The following is a 21,132-nucleotide window of genomic DNA, read 5'->3' as shown; positions in this document are numbered from 1 at the left end:
CAGTCACATGTGACTGAAAGAAGCTGTTACAGCTGTTTCTAATGCACTATGCAAACCGTCCCAACACAGCACACTTATCAGTGCGAATGACCTTCTGCTCTGACTTTGCTTATTTAAAATGGGCGACTGATAAACTTACATTATATTTAATATGTATTAGGCATATATTGTGATTTATTTTCCTATTGCACCTTATGTTAAATGGCAATAATGATACGATTTGTATTGTGTTATAGAATTTGATGCATAATTTAATCACATTCAGGTTTTGTTGTATAAATTCACTTTGCAATAATCCGCACGTATTGACGTTTGGCTTGTATTATGTCGAATGCTTTCTCTATTCAGTTAAAATGTTAGTTATTTTCACCAGGAAAAAATAGTTGAAATGCTAGCTATAGCCTAGTAAGTCATATTAATGAACTAAGTTACTTACTGTGGTAAAAAGAAGCCTATAATTTTATATAAACAGCACAATTATACTGTAAAATCTATATCATACACAATACAGTTACTCATTTACAGCAAAATATTGTAAGTACAAACTAGGCACCTTATAATATATAATAAAAACTGTACAAGGATGTTCCAAAAATCTCTACATGTTGCATTTTAACTTTAGGTACATTTCTTATTATTTTTAAGATCAGTTATCATTAGAGTGTTTTATTATACATTTTATGTTGTTCAGTTAATGTTTACTGCTTTATTTTACTTATTTATTCATGATGTTTTCCTTTTTTTATGGTGAAATAAATCTTTATAATGGGGCCCTTTTCCATTTTAAAATTAAAAATGGAAACTTGTGGACCTCCATGGATCTTTCTCTTCACAAGTTCTCTGACTCTGGCTACTGTCAGTTTTCGTTTTATTTATTTATTTGGAAAGGGACCATATACAATATTTAACATAAATGTTACTGCACTGTACCAGATTTAGCCAGCTAACTTGCATCCACATTCAGAGAGTGTTGCTTTGTGTGACCTTTGCTGACTGGGCTTCACCTAATTGTACCCACTTTGATTGTAAAAGTTGAATGAGGAAAAGGTTCTTTGAGGTCTGTTCTTGAGTGTGCATTATGTTTACACGTTGTGGACCTCCATGGATCTTTCTCTTCACAAGTTCTCTGACTCTGGCTACTGTCAGTTTTCGTTTTATTTATTTATTTGGAAAGGGACCATATACAATATTTAACATAAATGTTACTGCACTGTACCAGATTTAGCCAGCTAACTTACATCCACATTCAGAGAGTGTTGCTTTGTGTGACCTTTGCTGAATGGGCTTCACCTAATTGTACCCACTTTGATTGTAAAAGTTGAATGAGGAAAAGGTTCTTTGAGGTCTGTTCTTGAGTGTGCATTATGTTTACACATGACTGGTTCTCAAAACTTCTTTTGTCTTCCTGCAGTTAAATGTTATTTTTTATTTACACCATCTATGTGCAAATAATCTGCTAGTTTTAATGGGAAATTACATATGATGCACTCACCGGATAACTCTTAACAAAGGATTTATGACTAGAATTTTTACAATGAGTGCTAAATATGTCTGTCTTAGCTTTCTGTAATGGACATTTATCATTACAATTTGATTATGCTCTGTTTCTCCCAATTAGAGTCGACTGGATGTGATGATGAGAACATGACTGTATTTTACCTTACAGTAAATCAGATATGGATTTATTATCTTCTTAATCATGCCATTTCCCACTGTTAGTCTCTGTCAGTGTGTCTGTGTGCATTTGCTTGATGAGTGAATCTACTGGAGACACTGTGTCTCTTCACTTGCTCAATAATTAAACTGAACTGAAAGTTGTCAGGACATATTTGTTCTCCCTCCGTTCATACTTCCATCAGAGGTATTGTGAATTTACAAGGTTCTCCAGTGAGATAAAGATAAATAAAGACTTGTAAAATGGGACAGATGACACACTCTCACACCTGAATACAACAGCTGCAAGTTGCAGCAAGCTAACACTGACCACGTTTATATGCGTCCTTTCTGATTAATGTCAATCCTGTATTCTGAAAATAATGTCTGGAAGTTCTGCATAAAGTAGAATATTTCTGTAAATATGCAAGGGATAGTCCTTGCTGTTCTGTTCTTGAAATAGTATAGTTATTGCTATTTGTTACTTTGCATATCAGTCATGTAATCAACTAATTCTAACTCTTGTTCATGTAACAGAAAAATACAGAAACGTGATGAAATAATAAAAGTCCTCACTATTTCTTTTTTCATTAAATCTTATATCAATTCACATTTTGCCCCATGTGTTCATTTAGAAAGGATTGGCATTTGGTTATTATCACAAGATCTTCACAACCTGAACCCAATTACCACACAGCTTTCATTATGCAAACACTTATTATGCATAATTGTTTATGGACCAGACAGAAAATAATGTATAAAAGGGCCACAGGTGAGTTTATTTGTTTGGGAACAAAAGACAAACTAAAGTAGAAAAGGTGCAAGGGCAATGAGAGAACAATGGTTTCTGATGAGATTTGTGTTGATGGTTGACCTTGGCTGTACAATGACAGTAAGAGAAGCTGAGCAGACACTACAGCCAAATTGAAACCACTTCACTTTAGCGTCTACACATAATGCGTTCACAACAAGAACGATAATATTAGTGTCCACACCAGCGCACGATAACATTTATAAGAGTGCTGTAGCTAATTCTGTCTTCTGCCGCTCGAGCTCGTTGAAACAAGATGGATTTGTAATGTTTTTATTGCTCAAAAATTGTAATTCCAACGATATCATTACCCCCGTGTTATAGTTGTGCTGTGGATTCTGTTTTTACATTTAGAATGATTTTTTTTAATCTGTAGGCCTATTGTTATTGTCCTCCTGGGTATGAATAGACCATTACTGTACATGAACTTGATTTACTTTTTTTTCTCTCTTTTTCTTTTTTTGTAAAAATAGCTGTCTGCAGCACAATAGTAGGCCAGCCTGTTCTATTTTTGCAGAAATGTGAATTAGCAAGCTCAAGGAGGAAGTAAGAAGCTGCAATTAGCAGCATGGTCGTAGTCAATGCTATTTTCTAAGAGAAACTCAGACCTGTATGGATGAGAATGAGAGTGTTTTGCGAGGAGTCGACAAAATTGGTTTTTAGCAGTCTTTTGGCATGCTGCATTTTCTGCATCCCTGCCACCTTGGCCTATGTGGCAGATTTTTTGGCTGTCCTCAATTGTTTTTGGAATAATTAGTCATCAAAAGCAGAAGAAGCACTGTGGAGATTAGCTTGGAGTCTTGCCAGGGCTGGATAAGGAGGGTAATTCCCCTGCGGCCTGCTGGTCAGGGCTACAGTGTGATATAGATGACATTCTGAATGCTTCTTAATGTAGAGGAAATTCATTCAAATTATTTGTAAATCAATGAAGTTTAAACAAGGTCATTACCTAGCATAGAGTAACATTCCCACCTGGCCAGCTTTTTCTGCAAAGTCATTCTAAATGTTGGCTTTACTTCCTGATGCTGTAAAGAATGGATGAATACATGCTCTGAGAATGTGTAGTAGTACTAAAACTCTCATAAGAAAGATGCTTTAGCTACACAGAGATCCAAAACTTTGCAATACCACATTTTCTGGCATGAAGCCCATTTCTGCCACATTAAAAAACAATGCTTTGGTAAATCATAATTATGGCATCAGTTATGCCAAATATTTAGACTTTGTCATATTTATTTTTACCTTATATTTTCCCCCAATTTTTTTTATTATGGTTTACCAAAAGAATAAAAAAAAAATTCTTATGTTGTGAAAATGGGTTTATGTAGAAGTTATGTGAATACTTGTGCTAATCTAATAGTCTTTTAAATCCACAAGAGGGCGATGTAATACCATTGAATCTGTGATTCAATGGGTTTTAATAAAGATAATAAACTGTAGAATTTATCTTGATATATTTAACTTAACAATGTGTTTTTTTCTGCCTTTTTAATTACATATAATTAATTTACATAGGAGAACATAATGCAGTAATTTAATAAAGTATCCAACATGAGAAATCAATATATGACGTTTAAAACAAACCTATTGAAATTGCACTCATCAAACCACACAAATTTAATTCAATTCACAATCAATATTTTGTCATAATTCATCTGACTCAATTGAATATCTGTGACCTGTTAAACAAAACAAACTGAAAAACACTTGGCCCAAGTTTGGAATGAAAGAATGAATTTTGGAGACATTTCAATTTCAGAGATTTTTCTTTAGGGTTGGTCTTCAGGTACCAAAGGTTGAGATTGCGCCTCTCCATTCTTTCAAGTCCAAGGAAGTTACTGCCCTCTTCCAGGAAGCAATGGTTTCGCACAACCTTGTCTATGAATGGCATCTCTTCTGCTGCTGAAGAGGAAATTTCGGCATCCTCATCGGGGACCAGCAGATTGATTCACAGGCTGAGCGAGGAAAAAGGTGTTATCCATCTCCAGAGGATGCTATTAGTGTACACAGCACTGAATCAAAGTGACACAATGATCCGCTCCACATCTAGGCAGGGAGAAATACAGCTTTTGATGCAAAAGCTGGGTTTTTAGTGACCTGGTCAGGGATTGCCAGCTGGGCGGATGGTCAAAAGTCGTTTCTCTTCATCATGTTCCAGTGCATAAGGGCTGCAAATCACATGCTCAGTCAGAAACAAATCACACACACAGTTTGTTTACCCAGCAAACGCCTGAGGCCTCTACGAAAAGCACCACAAACAATTTTAGAACTGTTTTTTGGTTGTCTGCAAGCTAATTTTTCCACGGAGTGACCTCTCTATGTTTGTCTTTTATCTCCTGTCATTTTAACACTTTCAACAGGAACTGACCGAACTACATCAACATGGCATTGCAGAGTGGCATAGTTGAGCGGACATTTGCCCTCATAGTCACAGGTGTCTGATTGAGCACCACTGAGTACCAAAAGTCATTCAGCATCCAGGTATCCATGCTGACTTGGTCTACATCCGCCCCGTGCCTGAGGAGCAGCTGTATGAAACAAGCGTGCACGCTGGAGTGTTTCAGTTCAGCGGCGCACATTAACAGAGTGCGGCTGGTTACACCTTCAATCTCCACACACACATTTACCGCATCATTTCCCAAAGCCACAAGGATGAAATGCGCAAGCTGGACCTTCCCTTCCCTCATAGCTTGCAGAAATATCCTTGCCCCGGGCCAAAGTCCAGAGTGGGCGCCTGAATGCTTTTTAATATAATCAAATACATTCATATCGTCTGTGTGCCACCCTGGGTTGTGTCTTTTTGGGCTTTTGAATTGTCTGTGTGCTTAATAACGCATTGATTTGGTAGACAGGCCTTCAGGCCAGTCTCCTCTTTCTCTCTGCCCCTCCCTGCCCAGATGTCCTCTTTCCATAAACAGCTTGATATTGTGTTTTGGCCTGCAGTTCGTCCCCATTGTTTGTTCTGTTCATGCCCCATATTTCATGTGCTCTGATTCTCGTCTATTCAGGTGAGCTGTCTTCTTTCTGTGAGGTTGGCCGTGTTAACATGGGGACTGGGTCTCTGACATGAGCTTATTGAAGAGTAAACGAGGGCAGAGAGCAGCTGAGTTGTGTAGAATATTGTACAAATGATTGCCCTTGAAATGTCCTACGTAATAGGTGTGTGTAATTGCAGGTTCATTTGGTGCCCAAAATCACCTATATATACAATTCCATGATTTTTCACGACTTTGTATGATTTTATTAATTTACTTTTTTTATATGTAATATTTTAATATTTGTAAAGAAAATATAGTAACTTCATGGACCTCCAGTTTTAATTTAACACACTGTAGTTTTAGTTTTATTTACAAAATAATCTTTAATGCCAAAAAAACGTTTAATGCTGAATCTAAGAACTATATGTTTATGGGGGTTTAAAGTTTTTACAACATGAATAAATGAACAATACACTGACTGCAATATTTAAAGCTCAAAATCATGAATTGAATTAATTCAACCTTTTTGGGTCACCTCAGGCCGCAGTAACTTAGTCCGATAGGGGGCGACAACATGCCCGAGCGCAACTATAACAGCTGACAGACAATCACGAAGAAGTGTTTTGTTGTCATGGCGGTGTTTTAAACTGCCTGGCACTTCCTATAAACAAATCTTGATTTTAGCTTCTCTTTACCATCTTTCTGTCATGTTTAAACATAATACAACGGATTTACTCGTCGGCTGTCCATTTGTCTGTGTTTTCGTGTGATAAATCAATTGCTTTTTGCAGTCGATCGGATCAGTCAGTAGAGAATTATTTGCTCTGAGAAGGATTACTTAAGCAGGATTGGTTGAATTGATTACTTCCATCAAGATAGCTGGTAAAATATATTATCAGGATGATTTCAGATTTCCAAAGGGTGTCTGCTATGACCATTGGTGAACTGGGCTCTGTGAATCGTGAATGGATTAAAAAAGGCTCCTCTGGGTCTCAAATGACTGGTCTGCAAACACAGGTGAGTTACTGATGCAAGAACGTATTGTCCTATATAATGTAATGCTGCATGCTATATTCTTGTGCATTTGATAAATAAAACTTGATTTTGATGCTGATGAGCACGCTTCTCGTTCATTCTCATTGGTTGTGATTCTTCTCTTCACAGCTTCAGTTCAATAACATAGTGACAGCCAGTGTTCTTAACCGAGCCACCCACGTGGTACCCCCTTCTCCCATCATAATAGAGAAACTTATACCCCGTACAGAAAGGCAGGATGATCTGGAGAGCTGCAGCAGCTCCGTACGTCTCTCAGTCCTCTCAGAAGAGCGTCTGCAAGCTGCCGTCAGACTCGCCAGGAGAGATCTATGCAGGAAACGTCAGGAATCCATCAGCTGTTTGTCACTTGAGCCAGCAGAGAGATCCCAGAATATAAGCCCTGAAAGAAGCAACATAGATTACAGTCCTCATGTGGTCCACCCAAAGATGTCAGGTCCAAAGAAACAATTAAAAAATGGTGCTCAGGTGCTTGTTTATACTCCTCATGAACCCAACAGCCAACTTAAACAGGGCCAGCCACCTACCAAAGTCCTCGACCCGAGAGTCAACAGCAGTGAACCTCAGCTCACCCAGGAGATCCGGAAATTACAGAAGGAGCTGAGCACATATGTGCAAAGGATAGAGCAGATGGCTAATGAAGGTATTCCTTATTAATCCTAAGCACCCGTAGTATGTCTTTTTTTTACACTTTTTAAGAGATGTGCATGTGGGTTTTCTGCAGGTCGTGCTGTGGAGGATCTGGAGCCTGATGAGAAACAAAGGATGAAGATCCGGCGACAGGAGCAAGCAGCCCGTTCTGCACGCATCATCTATGTGTTACAACAGCAGGTCTGTGAGCAGAACTGCAATTCACAAACACAAAGGTGGCACAGTGATGTGCTGCCCTTTTAAGAAATAAAAATCTATTTTTTAGTACTGCACAGAAGTCGCACAGAACTTTTAAACTGGCCATAAAGCAGAAAATAATTTAAAAGGTTTAAATAAAAGCAGAGTAGGTTTCCTAGGGATAGTAATTGTGAAATAATTATGAAATTGTTAGAATGATTATTTTGGACATAATCTTTCACAATTCCATTTGTTCACCATTGTAAAATGAATGAATAATGAATGTATGAATATATCCACACAAAACAAATGATTACCAGTACATTTAAAAGAAAACCATAGTAGATTTTCTAGGGCTAATTAACGTAAATATTTGTGAAATAATTCTAAAATAATGATTTCAGACATAATTATTCATAATTCAACTTATTTACCATGGTAAAATGAATTAAATACGGAATGTATAAATATATCTACACAAAACAAATGACCGCCAAATATGTTTGAAAGAAAAACATAGTAGGTTTTCAAGGTCTAATTAACATAAATAATTATAAAATAACTATTTAAGACATAATTTTTCATAATTCTGCTTATTCGGCATGGTTGAGTGAATGAATGTATGAATATATATCCACACAAAACAGATGACTGTCAATACATTTGAAAGAAAAGCATAATAGTTTTTTAAAGAGGTCCTATTATGCTCTTTTACAAAGTCTGGATTTTGTTTCGGGGGTGTACTAGAACAGGCTCTCATACTAGGTTGTTCGAAAAACACATTATTTTTCACATATTTTTACATTATTACAACACCTCTCTCCTCAGTCTGGCATGAACGGCTCGAATAGTTTCTGTATCAAATGAAGGCCCGCCTTCTGAAATACGAAATGTGCTGTGATTGGTTAGCTGGGCCAGTGTGTGCTGTCATTACCATAGCCGCCTGCGAGCTTCAGTGTAAATATTGCATCAAAATCAAATCAATTTGAGCGGAATTTAAACCCAGATGATTGTAATCACTCTAAGTTCGTCTGCCTTGGGAAAGCTAGCGTGTCTCCGACACAGTGATAAGAGTTGTTGCCTTCTCTAGTGCAGCTCATCCAGGTCTCGTTCCAGTCGTCGGTATTTGTGACGTGACATGACATGTGACCAAGTATGGTTACCCATACTAGGAATTAGTGCTCTGCATTTAACCCATCCTAAGTGCACACACACGGCAGTGAACACACACACCGTGAACACACACCCGGAGCAGTGGGCAGCCATTTATGCTGTGGCGCCCGGGGAGCAGTTGGGGGTTCGGTGACTCAGGGCACCTCAGTCGTGGTATTGAAGGTGGAAGAGAGCGTTGTACATTCACTCCCCCCACCTACAATTCCTGCCGGACCTGAGACTCGACCTCGCAACCCTTGGGTTACGAGTCCGACTCTCTAACCATTAGGTATCTTTGTGATATATATATATATATTTGTGATATCACAAATCCCGGAAAATATGAGTTGTAGTCCAGACAAGTCGTTCGTTGTAGTTTTTGAAAAGTGATTTCTGTTAAATAAAATATCTCCTTTTGAATTGGACTTTGAGCTTTGTAACTTTGCAGATCTTTTTTATGCTCAAACAGTAACATTACAGACTAACTAAAGTTGAAAAAGTGAAAAAGCGTAATAGGACCCCTTTAAGGCTAATTAACATTACTGTGTAACATAACTGATTTCAGACATAAGTACTCATAACCACCCATTTCACAGATATAGTGCACACGTTTAGCTACAAAAGTTGAAATATCTCAGTGCACATGATGTTCAATTTGGATCCAAAAATTCAGCATATGGATATAGTCAGAAAATCATGCAAAACCATGGATTTTTGTACATGAATGACAACTGGTTTGTCATTTTTCAGAGATAAAAAGGCGGCTTTAAAGATCCACAATGGGACTGTTTTGTTGTTCTGTTCAAGGTTAAAGAAATACAGGAGGATCTAGACAAGCTGCGTTCCCAGAATGTCAAACACACCCAAAAGGTACCAAAGTTAATTTCGCCCCCAAAAAAATCGATATTTCATTATAGCTTGATTTTAAAGTGCAAGAATGAATCATGCAAGGGTTTTAAATGTTTCTATGGATGTCTTCTCAGTCCAGGGCAATGGACAAACTGGCTGCTGCTCACCGGGGGGCTGTAAGAGCCATGCAGGTTTTTATCAACCAGCTGTCAGACCCTGCAGAGAACAGAGTGCCCACCCACTGCAAAGAGCTGGGGCAGCTGATTCGCCAGCTCTCTCTCTGCTCAGCCAAAGCAGAGGTGGGGCAAGGATCTGCTGTACCAGAGACAGCCCTCGACATCCTGCAGAAATTAGAGGTGATGTACCGTATATAAGCACAATAAACGTTCAGTGAATGTCAAAGCCTTAATTTAATGCCATTTTGTTTGTGATTGCTCAGACGCTGGACTCAGCACTGAGTAAGCAGGAGACACCCAAGGAAAGAGATGTAGATTTACAAAATGTCAACCCAGTGGAAAAGACTTCTACCAGGGTCAGGGCCCGCAGCATGTCCCCTCCCCGTCCTGCCAGAGCACCAGCTGAGAGGACCTCACAAAGACCCCGAAAGCCAGCTGCTGCAAAAAAGCCTGGTGGTGAGTCATGACAACCAAAGTGATGTTCATTTTTCAAAAAGAGTTTTGCTTTTGTTTCTGACCATAAGTCATGTCTGAATGTCTTTGCATTACATAGCAAAACATCTAACCAAGTTTATTTATTATTTTATTTATTTTTTTTTTAACACACAAACACACTGAGTTCTTAGAAAACTAGCAGCATTTGTTTTGATAATTTGTGAGTATAACTCAACTGTACTTTTTGGGCCACTGTATATGAAAATCATATTCATCAAATCAGTATTTAATAATTTATCTTGTGTAGAAGTGGTTTGCAGCATGAGCTGGTTGCTCCTTTTGTAGGTATTTGATTTCAGGGTATTGCAAAAGAAAATCTGAGATTTTGTTAATGAATGCAGGCAGCAGACTGGCAGCAAAATCCCACAGGACCTCACAAGCACTGGTGAAGGAGCGCAATGAAGTTCTGAGGGCAGGGCTAGAGAGCCTCTTACATCATCAAAAACTGAGAGCGACAGAAGCACAGAAACCCAACAAAACTTCCAATGCCATCAACCCAGACCATGTTAAGGTTTTTTTTTTAAATTATCATTATTAATGATAATTTATTTATTCTTCGTTTAGTTATGGCTCTCCTTTTTATTGAGAAACACTAACTTTCAAAATTTTTGAGTTAATAATATTTTGATAGAAATTAAAATTGATCAAATGTGTCAGTAAAAATATTTATTTTTAATAAATGCTTTTATATTAACTTCAAACAGTCATGAACATTTTTTATGAAGGTTTCCACAAAACCATTAAGCTGCACAACTGTTTTCAACATTGATAATAAGAAATGTGCACCAAATTAGCATTAGAATGTTTTTCTGAATGATCTTGGGACACTGAGACTGGAGTAATGACTGCTGAAAATTCAGATTTGCCATCACAGGAATAAATGACATTTTAATATGTATTAAGATAGAATACATTTAAATTCGTAATAATATTAATCTTGCTGAACCCAAACATTTGAATGTTAGTGTATGTTTGTAGTTTTCAAACAGCTTTCAAAAAAAAAAAAGATAAAAGACACACTGTCTCTCATTCAGCAGGCCAGTCATGTTCGTGATGCCAGCTTCCAGCAGCCCACTGTCTCATCCCGACTGAGGGAAATCCAGGTAGCTCAGAAAGAGCCCACTGTGCCTTGGATACCAACATCCCCTCACTCTCCTCCTCGCCCACGGTCAGTACATCCAGTCCCTTCATCCATACAGTGGGGCAAAAAAGTATTTAGTCAGCCACCAATTGTGCAAGTTCTCCCACTTAAAAAGATGAGAGAGGCCTGTAATTTTCATCATAGGTATACCTCAACTATGAGAGACAAAATTAGAAAAAAAAAATCCAGAAAATCACATTGTAGGATTTTTAAAGAATTAATTGGTAAATTCCTCGGTAAAATAAGTATTTGGTCACCTACAAACAAGAAAGAGTTCTGGCCCTCACAGACCTGTAACTTCTTCTTTAAGAGGCTCCCCTGTCCTCCTAAATACCTTTTTTCCCCACTGTATTTGTCTTGCACACAGGACTTTACATGCTTGCACCTTTGTGTTCTTCTAATATATATGAATATATACACCTGTGTAGTGCTGTGTCTAGCCGGCCAGAGCCCAGATGTCTGTTCTCACCTAAAAAGAGCCCTGAAAAGCAGAAGCCACAGACCAGACCGAGTGGCAGCACACAGCTCAGCCCTTCATCACATGACAGGAATCAAGCCCAAAATGAAGCCCTCAGGTATGTAATGAACCCTCTCTTTTTATTATCACTGGGCTCTCTTTCTAACTAAATGATCATCACTATGATCACTATAAAATGCTCATGTTCGCTGCTGAAGATGATCTTTTTGGACTGTTGAGTATGAGACAGCAGTAGAAGCTCATTGGTGTGTATGTTTATGTGCTATAGGCAAGTCTGGCTGGACCGGGTGACTGCAGACAGACTAAGAGAACTGAATCATCTGAGTAAAGAGGAGGCTGACCGCATTAGCAAACTCCGGTATGATGGCAGCTCCCTCATTATTATGTTAACCAGTGGTTCAATGAACTGTGTATGCAAGAAATGAGTTTTGCTGCTTGTTTAATTGAGTTAATTAAAATCAACTAATGCAGTGCATTTCTTGAACATTTTATCACGAAATTTCATTGGTTGCCATCAATTTAAATGAGCAAGTTGAAATAATCCATTTGCGCTGAATAATGATGAATGGAAATCAAGATCTAGACAAACTGGCTGGAAATTAATTTGAGTGTTTTTTTTTTCTCATATCATCTGTCTATGGAGTTAATTTAATAAATATACCACTACATTTTAAAAAAATGTTTTTTTTTTCATATTATATGCCAGAAAAACAACCAAAAAAAACCTTTTTAATGTAATACTTATACATTCACTATTGTAATAACATTATATATGCATAAAGCATCAATAATCATTCAATCAGTCGTTCCTTTGCATGTAGTTGGCATAACTAATTTAAAGTTAGTAAAAGAATAATTCTGTCTGTTCAAACTTTTTTTTACATTTTGTTAATATTAGGTTAATGAGGGGAAAAAAGGTTAATTGAACTTTTTATTATTTGAGTGTTTGTTTGCGTTGATTTGCATTAATATGTGGCAATGGTAGGACCACAGTGGGCTCTCCGACACAATGGGCAGAAAGGGCTGAGCAGGCTGCTAGAGAAAGAATTCAACCTTTGTTGGATCAAGCAAAGGTAAAGACATTCATCTGATGTTGTTTTCCCCAAATAATGTCTGAGATGTTAGTGTATCAGCAAGAGCTATAAATCCTTGTATGACTGAGTGTAGAATTTGGACCATTTTTACCTCATATTTGAATGTTTTTCCCTTCGAGCATACTGTGAACAGATGTTGTGTGTGGATGTAAATAGAGAATTTCTGTCTCTATTGTTTCTGTCTTATATTTGTATGGCAGGTGGTTGGAGCACGAAGTGACACACTCCGAGAGCGGCTGAAGGTTGCAGATAAGGTCAGAACTCACACTTTTCTTCACTCTCGTATTCCTGCATCTTCGGCACCAAGAACTTATGTAAATTGAATATTTAATGAAGGTTCAATTTACAACCGTTCACACAATTTTAATTTAAAGTGTTCTGTTATTCTGTGCTGTGTTGTGCTGCAAATGCCAACAGCCTGGGGCCAGTCCGGACGTACTGAGCGAAGCTCTTCTGGAAGATCTTCTGGAGGATGCAGCTCGAGCTCTGTGGGTGACTGAGAGGCAGCAGGTGGCCGAGGCTGATGCTGAGAAGCAGCTGCAGGGCCCCACTTTAGAGAGCATGTTGCTGAGGATGGAGGAGATGGAGGTCAGTGTGTGGGAGCTAAAGGCATAGATTATAAGATTTGTAAGTTTGGAGTGATGCCACAATTTTTATAATTTAATGGTATGAACTTGTAATATTTTCTTATTTATTTATATATTTAGTAATAATAATAATAATAATAATAATAATAATTATAAAAAGTTATTAAAAGTAAAAGAAAGTATAACAATTATAATATAAAATTCTCATATTAAAAGAAGTGATAAAATAAAAACAAAATTATTATCAAAAAGTTAAGTTATAAGTAAAATTAATAATAATAATAATAATAATAAAATAGAAATTATAAAAAAAAATTTATATATTTTTTTTATTATTATTTTCCTGAAAAAATTGTTTTCTTTGAAACATTTTCGTTGGTTAAAATAAATAAATATAAAAGTAAAATAAATATTAATTTAATTAAAAATAAATTTAAATTTTAACTTAATTAAAAATAAAATAATAAAATAAAATAAATTATGAAATCACATGACTCACAAAGCTGTATTTTGTTACCCAGAGAGACCAGGAAGAAGTGCGTCGGCGCTTTGCTATGATCTCATACTCTGACCCTCTTATCTGGGAAAAAGGCACAGGTGAGTCACAGGACCCAGATGGGCCATTTACATTCCCCAGTTGATAGTAGACAGAAAAACTGACAAAAGTAGTTATCAGTTGTCCTTTCAGGAGCATCAGAAGGTCAGTCTCAGGGTCTCCCCACTTTGTTCCAGGAGCTTTGTTCCTCTGCATTTTGTTTGGCTGACATGACAGTGGTTTCCACCAGATGGCAGCAGTGTAAAACGTCCTGTGTCTTGCAGATGCTCAAAGGAATATTACTAGCTCTAGGCCAGCCTCTCCTCAGCCAATCCGACTGACGAAACCAGTCCTGAATGCACCCAGTACGGCCAACATCCTCCTGCAAAAGCCAGTGGAGACTGGGTGAGTGACTATCAGCTGATTTTACAGTGTATTGACTCCTTGTATGCCAGGCACATTTGGATCAGTCACAATTTAATCAGTCTTCACTTGAATTGTAGGGGAACTGCACATTGACCAGGGTGTTTTTTGCACTGCAATATCTGTCTGTTTAGGGAATATTCAATAACAGCTACATGAAAATTGAATTCCAAAATATCTGCTGGTAAAAGCCAGTCTTTCTCCCTCCGCCTCCTCCTTCTGTAGTTCTGCCAAGAGAGAGCGGGAGCCTCGCTTCTTTCTGCCCAAAGCTTTGGCAGCAGCTGTGGCTCAGTAAATGAATGAGGAAAATAAAAGCATAAAAAGGGACAGTCTTGAGGGTGTGAGAGTTGTCTAAAGCAAGAGGGGCATGATGGGAAATTTAGTGGAACAGGTTCAATAGATACATTAGAAGATTAAAATCCTTTCTCCTTTTCTGCTTCAGCTCGCAGCGAGGCCCTTCAGCTTTGTGAACGCGATGTAAACATTCAGCCTCCACTTTCTTTTTCCTCTCTCGACGTAGGAGCACAATGTTTTTTCAATTTCAATAATTTATATTTGCATTTATTCATGTAGCAAATGCTTTTATCAAAGCGACAACATAAGCAAATCATTCTAAATGCTGCAATAAAAAGTTTCAAAGGTACATATTAATGTAATGATGTAAGTGTGAGAGTAACAAGTAAATTGCTAATGGATGTGGAAGCGTATGTGTAATAGCATTATAGCATATACTATGTTACATCTACCACTTTTCCGGCATTCATGTCGCAGAGTAAAAAAAACAAAACAAAAAAAACAACTATATATATACAGTGGGGCAAAAAAGTATTTAGTCAGCCACCAATTGTGCAAGTTCTCCCACTTAAAAAGATGAGAGAGGCCTGTAATTTTCATCATAGGTATACCTCAACTATGAGAGACAAAATGAGAAAAAAAAATCCAGAAAATCACATTGTAGGATTTTTAAAGAATTTATTTGCAAACACAGTATATTATATATACCTTGGTTTTGACATCACAGTCATTTTTTTTATTATTATTAAACAATGGTTTACTGAACAAATTGCTTTTTCTTTAAATAAATTCAGTTAGTATTAAAATTTTCTTAGGGATAAAAGTCTACCTCAGCTTCTGCTCTAAACTATAGGGAGCCCTTTACATTACTATAAGGTTACAATTAACAACAGAGCCCAAACATAAATTCAATTACAATATTTTGAACTATAATTTTCAACACCCAAATTAAAAATTTGTATGCAAACGTGTAAATTGCATATAATGCAGTTTTTAAATTAACATTTAAATTATACAATTTGTATTTGTTGTTGAAACATAATAATTTACACAATGGCTGTCATAACTTGTTTCATAAATTATTTATTTAAACTTACATTAAATAATTAAGACCACTAACCGGTAAAGTAAAATATAATGAAGTATATAGTATTATATTTCTCAAAATGCTCTTCTATAATAGCAAACTAACGAGCTGTGGACACTGATGACTTGCTGCCATTAGAACTGAGGCTTCTATACAGTGATCTGTCTCGCCACATCAAAGAGTGCCAAACGGCTTGTAAATAATTAAGACAATCGATTAAAAAATCTATTAAGAAAATTCTCCCATTTGATGTGGTTGTAAAGACGTTATGCGTCTAAATAAATGAAATTCTTGTCAAGAAAAAAAACGAGACGGAAGCAGCAGTTGTGAGTAGCTTCACCCCTGAAAAAACAATCCCATGCGTTAACATGCTAATTGTGACATTACTAATATGTATGAATATGTGTGACTGTGTGTGTGTATATGTTGTTGTTTTTTTCTTTTTAACAACTGTTGTGAACAACCCTGCAATATATTTTATATGCAAGTTAGGTAGGTAACTGCTAATTCATTGTCTGCCTTTTGTTGCCGCCTCCCTGTTATCATACAGTGCTGCAGTGTTGGGCATTTGTTCACTGGTCTCAGGTCAGTGAGCCACATGCTTCTCTGACTTTCCTTGTAACAAAAGAAAATGGCACCAACTTCAATCTGGAACCGTTACAGACAGATAGAGGGACTGCAATCCTTTTATAGTAATATTTGTGTTACCATACCTTTGCATGTAAACATATTCAATTAACATCCCAGATAGTAAGCACAAGGACTGGTTAGCCCCACTTGAAGATTTCTCTACTCTCCCTATATTCCAGTGCATTCACCATGGGTGTTTGGGTTAGCATGGATGTCACGGGCTGCTGAGAATCGAGGCTGCATGGGCTATGGTTTCTCTCCGCTGCCCCTGATCTGAACTATTGTTTGTATTTATTTATCCTCAGCCAGTAACTTAATGCTGACAGAAAACATCGGCTCTAAAATGTCATTGCACCAGGAGACTATTCTTCAGTCTCTCTTACGGGGTCTGTGTTGAGACATGAGCAATGACTGTGACCACGATTAAGATCCCTCTGGAGAAATCCAGTGAGCTGCAGTGACTGATAGGGATGCAGGGATCAAAGCTCTGGCAGTTACACTGGCAGTTTTCCAGGAGAAAATCACAATAGAAGATTATTTTTGGGGTTGGTTAGATTTTTAAAAAATGCTTTTGAAAGAAGCCTCTTGTACCAAGGCTTCATGAATTTAATCAAAAATACAGTAAAACAGTAATTTTGTGAAATACAAATTACAATTTAAAACAACTGTTTTCTAGTTGAATATATTTTAAAATGTAATTTATTCCTTTGATGGCAAAGCTGAATTTTCAGCAGGCATTACTGTAGTCTTCAGTGTCACATGATCCTCCAGAAATCATTAAAAAATAGTGATTTGGTGCTCTAGAAGCATTTCTTATTATCAATGTTGTAAATGGTTGATCTGCTTAATATCTGTGTGAAAACCGTGATAACTTTTTTCAGGATTCTTTGATTAATGCAAAGTTCAAAAGAACAGCATTTGTTTGAAATATTTGTTTACTCATCACCAACAGTTCTGTATATACTATATATATAGTATAATGTTATTTTATAATGAAATATTAAGCACAATATTTTGTAATATTTTATATACTTATAACATGGAATATTATATATAAAAGATTGTCTAAAAGCTCTTGTGCTATTATAAAACAGGTATTTTTTTAAATTATTTTTAGCATATTGGATTTTCATTTCACCAATATCAATAGATAAAAAGCAAAATGATTTGATAAATTACACTTAGAATATACATTTTGTACTGGTTTGTCTAACAGAAATGCCCCCTTTTTGTGTAAAATCTTCACCTGTTCTTTTTAATCACTACATCAGGTGCACCAATTAGTTAAAATCAAGTGCAAGTTAGTATAACCACATTAAAGAGGAAGGATGACACTTATAATACTGTAATACAATACTGTAGCTAGTAAGTAGTCTTGTATCCAAAGCAACTTTATATTACACTCAGTGTCATTGCATTATTTTGAAGGACAAGATCTTGACATCACTTCAGGATTCTTGTCTGCTGATGAAGCTGCCAGCTGGCCAACTAATGCGATATTTCATTTCTCTGACTCAGGAAATGGCTGTCACTGAAAGCTTTTTCCCAGTTATTTTTGGCTAATCCTTCCAAAAGAAGTGTTCTGCGTTCATCCTGCTTGCAGATTATAGTGACGACTTGGCAACTGCTGTTCCTTTAAAAGCCACATAGATGGACACTGCGCTCTTGATCAGAAAGTTACAGTCAATCTGCTCATCAGCTCTCTCTTAATGCCGTTCATTCTTCCAGCCTCAGTTGTTAATTCTATCCTTATGTTACAGTTTTATATATTAGAATCAACCTAATGGTTCAATCAAACTCTCATGGAACATTTTACATCCTTTTCTGCAGCTTATTTACATCAGAATGGACAATTATTGGGCGGATGTGGCCAGGAAAGATAAAAATTGTGGAAAATGAATTATGCTAAGCATTATGGTAATTATTCGGCTTTTAGTACAACCACTAAAGGCCAAGGCCGAACGGATTTATGATGATAAACCAGTAAAAATGTATTTGTGTATGAAATGTGCCACCAGAGGGGGCAAGGTCTGGGGTCTTTGTGTCGGTGTAGCGCGTGCTCATGGGAGGTAATTTGAGGAGCGGATATTGGGCCCTGATGTTGATTAGCACGCAGAGTTTATTATTTGTTGTCTAATCTGTGATTACCTGTGTAGACGACACACTGTTTGACATGGAAACACTGCAGAGTTTGTAAATGCCATACACAAACCGATTGGGGATTTATACAGTTCACTTGCCATTGTTAGACTGGTTGCAAAGCAGCAGTGCGTATCCTTACTGTAGCACAATAGAGCTGTCAGTGTGGCTTTGCTTTTTAGCTTTTGTTGTTGTTTTTTTTTTATATTGCGTGAACCATTTTGGTTTGAGAAAAGGGATGTAAGGGGGCCGGAGGGAGAAGCTAAAAAGCTCTGCTGAGGCATAATCAGTTATTGTGCTCAGATTTGTAATGAAACTCAATACATGTGTTTGCTTCTCGCTTTTTCTCTCTCTGTGATTTTTGATTTTTCTATCAGTGGGTTGGAGAGTCAAGTGTCATTTGATGCTGCCGTAAAAGCATCAAACAGACCAATATGAGCACTGAAATCACCAGCCACTCCTCTTCCATTCCAGTCCATTTTAGTATGCTCCTTTAACATCAATATTTCATACAATACTCAGACAGAGAGGAAGGATTTTAATGTAAAAGAAAATTGTGCACCAATTCTGTTTTCTTTATGTTTAAGTTGATATTTCAGTTTGACATAAAATGGCATTCAGAGTTGCACTGGATTTGATTTTATCCATCTTATTCATCTTGAATGGGTGAAAGTGGGCAGTACAAACAAGTGTTACAGGTGGTTGTAGAGGCATGGTTGAAAAATGAGAATGCAGGGTGCCTGGGAAATTGTTTTATAGAAGGCAAAAAAATAAAAAAGTAGTATTTTTATTCAAGCAAGGATGCATTAAACTGAACAAAATGTATAATATTACAAAATATTTCTATTTCAAATAAAGGCCTTTTATTTTATTTTAACTCTATTCATCAAATTAATTCATAATATAAATCCTGAATTTTGTTTATGCATTTTATGAAGAAATGAAAGCCATTACACATATAAACTTATGAATAGATGTTCATTTCGATGATTTGTTAGTTTTATTAGCTGTCACTTTCGTGCATCACATGCATAGGGCCACAATGTTTATACAGTAGCCCATCTCATCCCGCTAGCACAAAGCGTATTGTTCGTTACCATGGCAACCGCTTGGTCTTCGATCAGCATCCCGCTTCTTGCAGGACAAATGCTTAATGTGAAAAATGCTTAACGTGGCTTGAAGTACAAAGACAGATTGAACCAAATTCAGTACACAACTTAATAATCATGCATGCTGTACACAGGCATTCAGTTGGACCCAAAATATGTATGCAACGCAAAACAGCAACGCTTGCATTTTCTATAATGGTTTTCTATAGGAAAACGCTTAACGTGCAACTTTGGGTGTTGCGTTCAAATTCTGGGCTCTTATGCTTGCCCGTATGCATGATCAATTATATTGTATCCTAAATTTGTCATTGTACTTTAAGCCACATTAAGCATTTTTTTCACGTTCACATGTCCTGCAAGAAACTGTGTGGGATGGTGAGGTGCCGAAATTTGCACCCTGCCAGATTATGCACCCCCTAGTATTGGTAGGTTTAGGATGAGGTGTGGGGTAGGGGTTAGGATTAGGCAATCAGGTAGTGACTTCAACGAGGGAGTGCAGAATCTGGCAGGGGTGCAGAATTCGGCACAACAACGGCAGGGACGCTGAAGACCAAGCAGTTGCCGTGGTAACGAACATCTACGCTTTGTGGTAGCGAGATGAGATTGGGCTACGCTACTGTATAAACATTGTGGCCCTTTGCATGTGATGCATGAAAGTGATACATGAAAGTGACAGCTAATACATCTAAATCTATTCATCATTAGGGATAATGGCTTTCATTTCTTCATAAAATGCGTGTGATTTTTGTTGGATTATATTCCTCTATATCTGTTTGAATCCTGAACTATCATTGTCTGGCAGAGTAACTTGTTGGTAGGTGCTACAAATTAACGAAAGACTACATACAGATAATTTATCTAAAATTGTTATGTAATGACAGATTATACACTTTAGATTACAGTTTGCAGTGTTCCTGCATGGCTTTGACTATGTTGCTAGCGTGCCATCACGATGCGTTGCGCATGCATGGATTAAGTCATTATTTCGAGAAAGTTTCTCATTATTACAAGATGTTCAGTCATTATGAGATAGTTTCTCATTATTACGAGATGTAAAGTCATTATTACGAGAAAGTTTTTCATTATTTCGAGAAAGTTTCTCGTTATGTATGAGATTTTTTCCCCTGAATATAATAACTCATTATTATGAGATACTAAACCATAATTATGAGAAAGTATCTCATTATTATGACTTACAGAATTATATTTTTTTCCTCAAAGTGGCGGGAATGGACTTCCATAGGTAAGAGACTTTTTTCAAAATCACAAAAATTTTACAGACCCCTTTGAACTGTAGGGTAATTCATTATAATAATGAAATATATTAAATAATGAATTCAAGTGTTTTTATAAGATATCAAGTCAGTATTGCATAAGATAAGGCTTGTTTTCATAAAATATCTCTCTTTATTTTTAACATTTATTTCTTACACCATTGTCTAAGTTTCTTCTTGTTTTAAAGGGGTGGTTGACTGTTTTGTTTAGGCTTGACTGTGTTTTTGAGGTGCAGTGTAACGTGTTAATGCTTCGTTTAAAAAAAATATATATATATACTGTATATATATATATATATATATATATATTTTTTTTTTTTTTTTTAAAATTTACCTTTTTTCTACA

General features: G+C 36.7%; 1 protein-coding gene across 2 annotated transcripts; it reads left to right on the top strand.

Annotated features, from left to right (window-relative positions):
* Window positions 1-6,049: 6,049 nt before the first annotated feature.
* LOC107548565 (protein moonraker-like) lies at window positions 6,050-14,559 on the top strand. Of its 2 annotated transcripts, none has more exons than XM_016229286.1 (16): window positions 6,050-6,459; window positions 6,607-7,138; window positions 7,220-7,326; window positions 9,283-9,345; window positions 9,459-9,680; window positions 9,764-9,956; window positions 10,337-10,506; window positions 11,033-11,163; window positions 11,565-11,711; window positions 11,883-11,972; window positions 12,600-12,687; window positions 12,909-12,962; window positions 13,126-13,296; window positions 13,817-13,892; window positions 14,115-14,235; window positions 14,479-14,559. In XM_016229286.1, exons 1-16 carry the CDS (start codon window positions 6,343-6,345, stop codon window positions 14,546-14,548), a joined length of 2,352 nt encoding a protein of 783 aa, XP_016084772.1. In that variant the 5' UTR covers window positions 6,050-6,342; the 3' UTR covers window positions 14,549-14,559. The 2 variants fall into 2 exon arrangements, with proteins under 2 accessions (XP_016084772.1, XP_016084771.1); XM_016229285.1 differs by having other exon boundaries at window positions 11,030-11,163.
* The last annotated feature ends 6,573 nt before the right edge of the window (window positions 14,560-21,132 follow it).

The sequence above is a fragment of the Sinocyclocheilus grahami genome, unplaced genomic scaffold, assembly GCF_001515645.1.
Source record: "Sinocyclocheilus grahami isolate Dianchi unplaced genomic scaffold, SAMN03320097.WGS_v1.1 scaffold350.1, whole genome shotgun sequence".
In the NCBI taxonomy this organism is placed as follows: Eukaryota; Metazoa; Chordata; class Actinopteri; order Cypriniformes; family Cyprinidae; genus Sinocyclocheilus; species Sinocyclocheilus grahami.
Note: the sequence above shows the minus strand (reverse complement) of the source record. Positions and strands in the feature narration are given on the sequence as shown.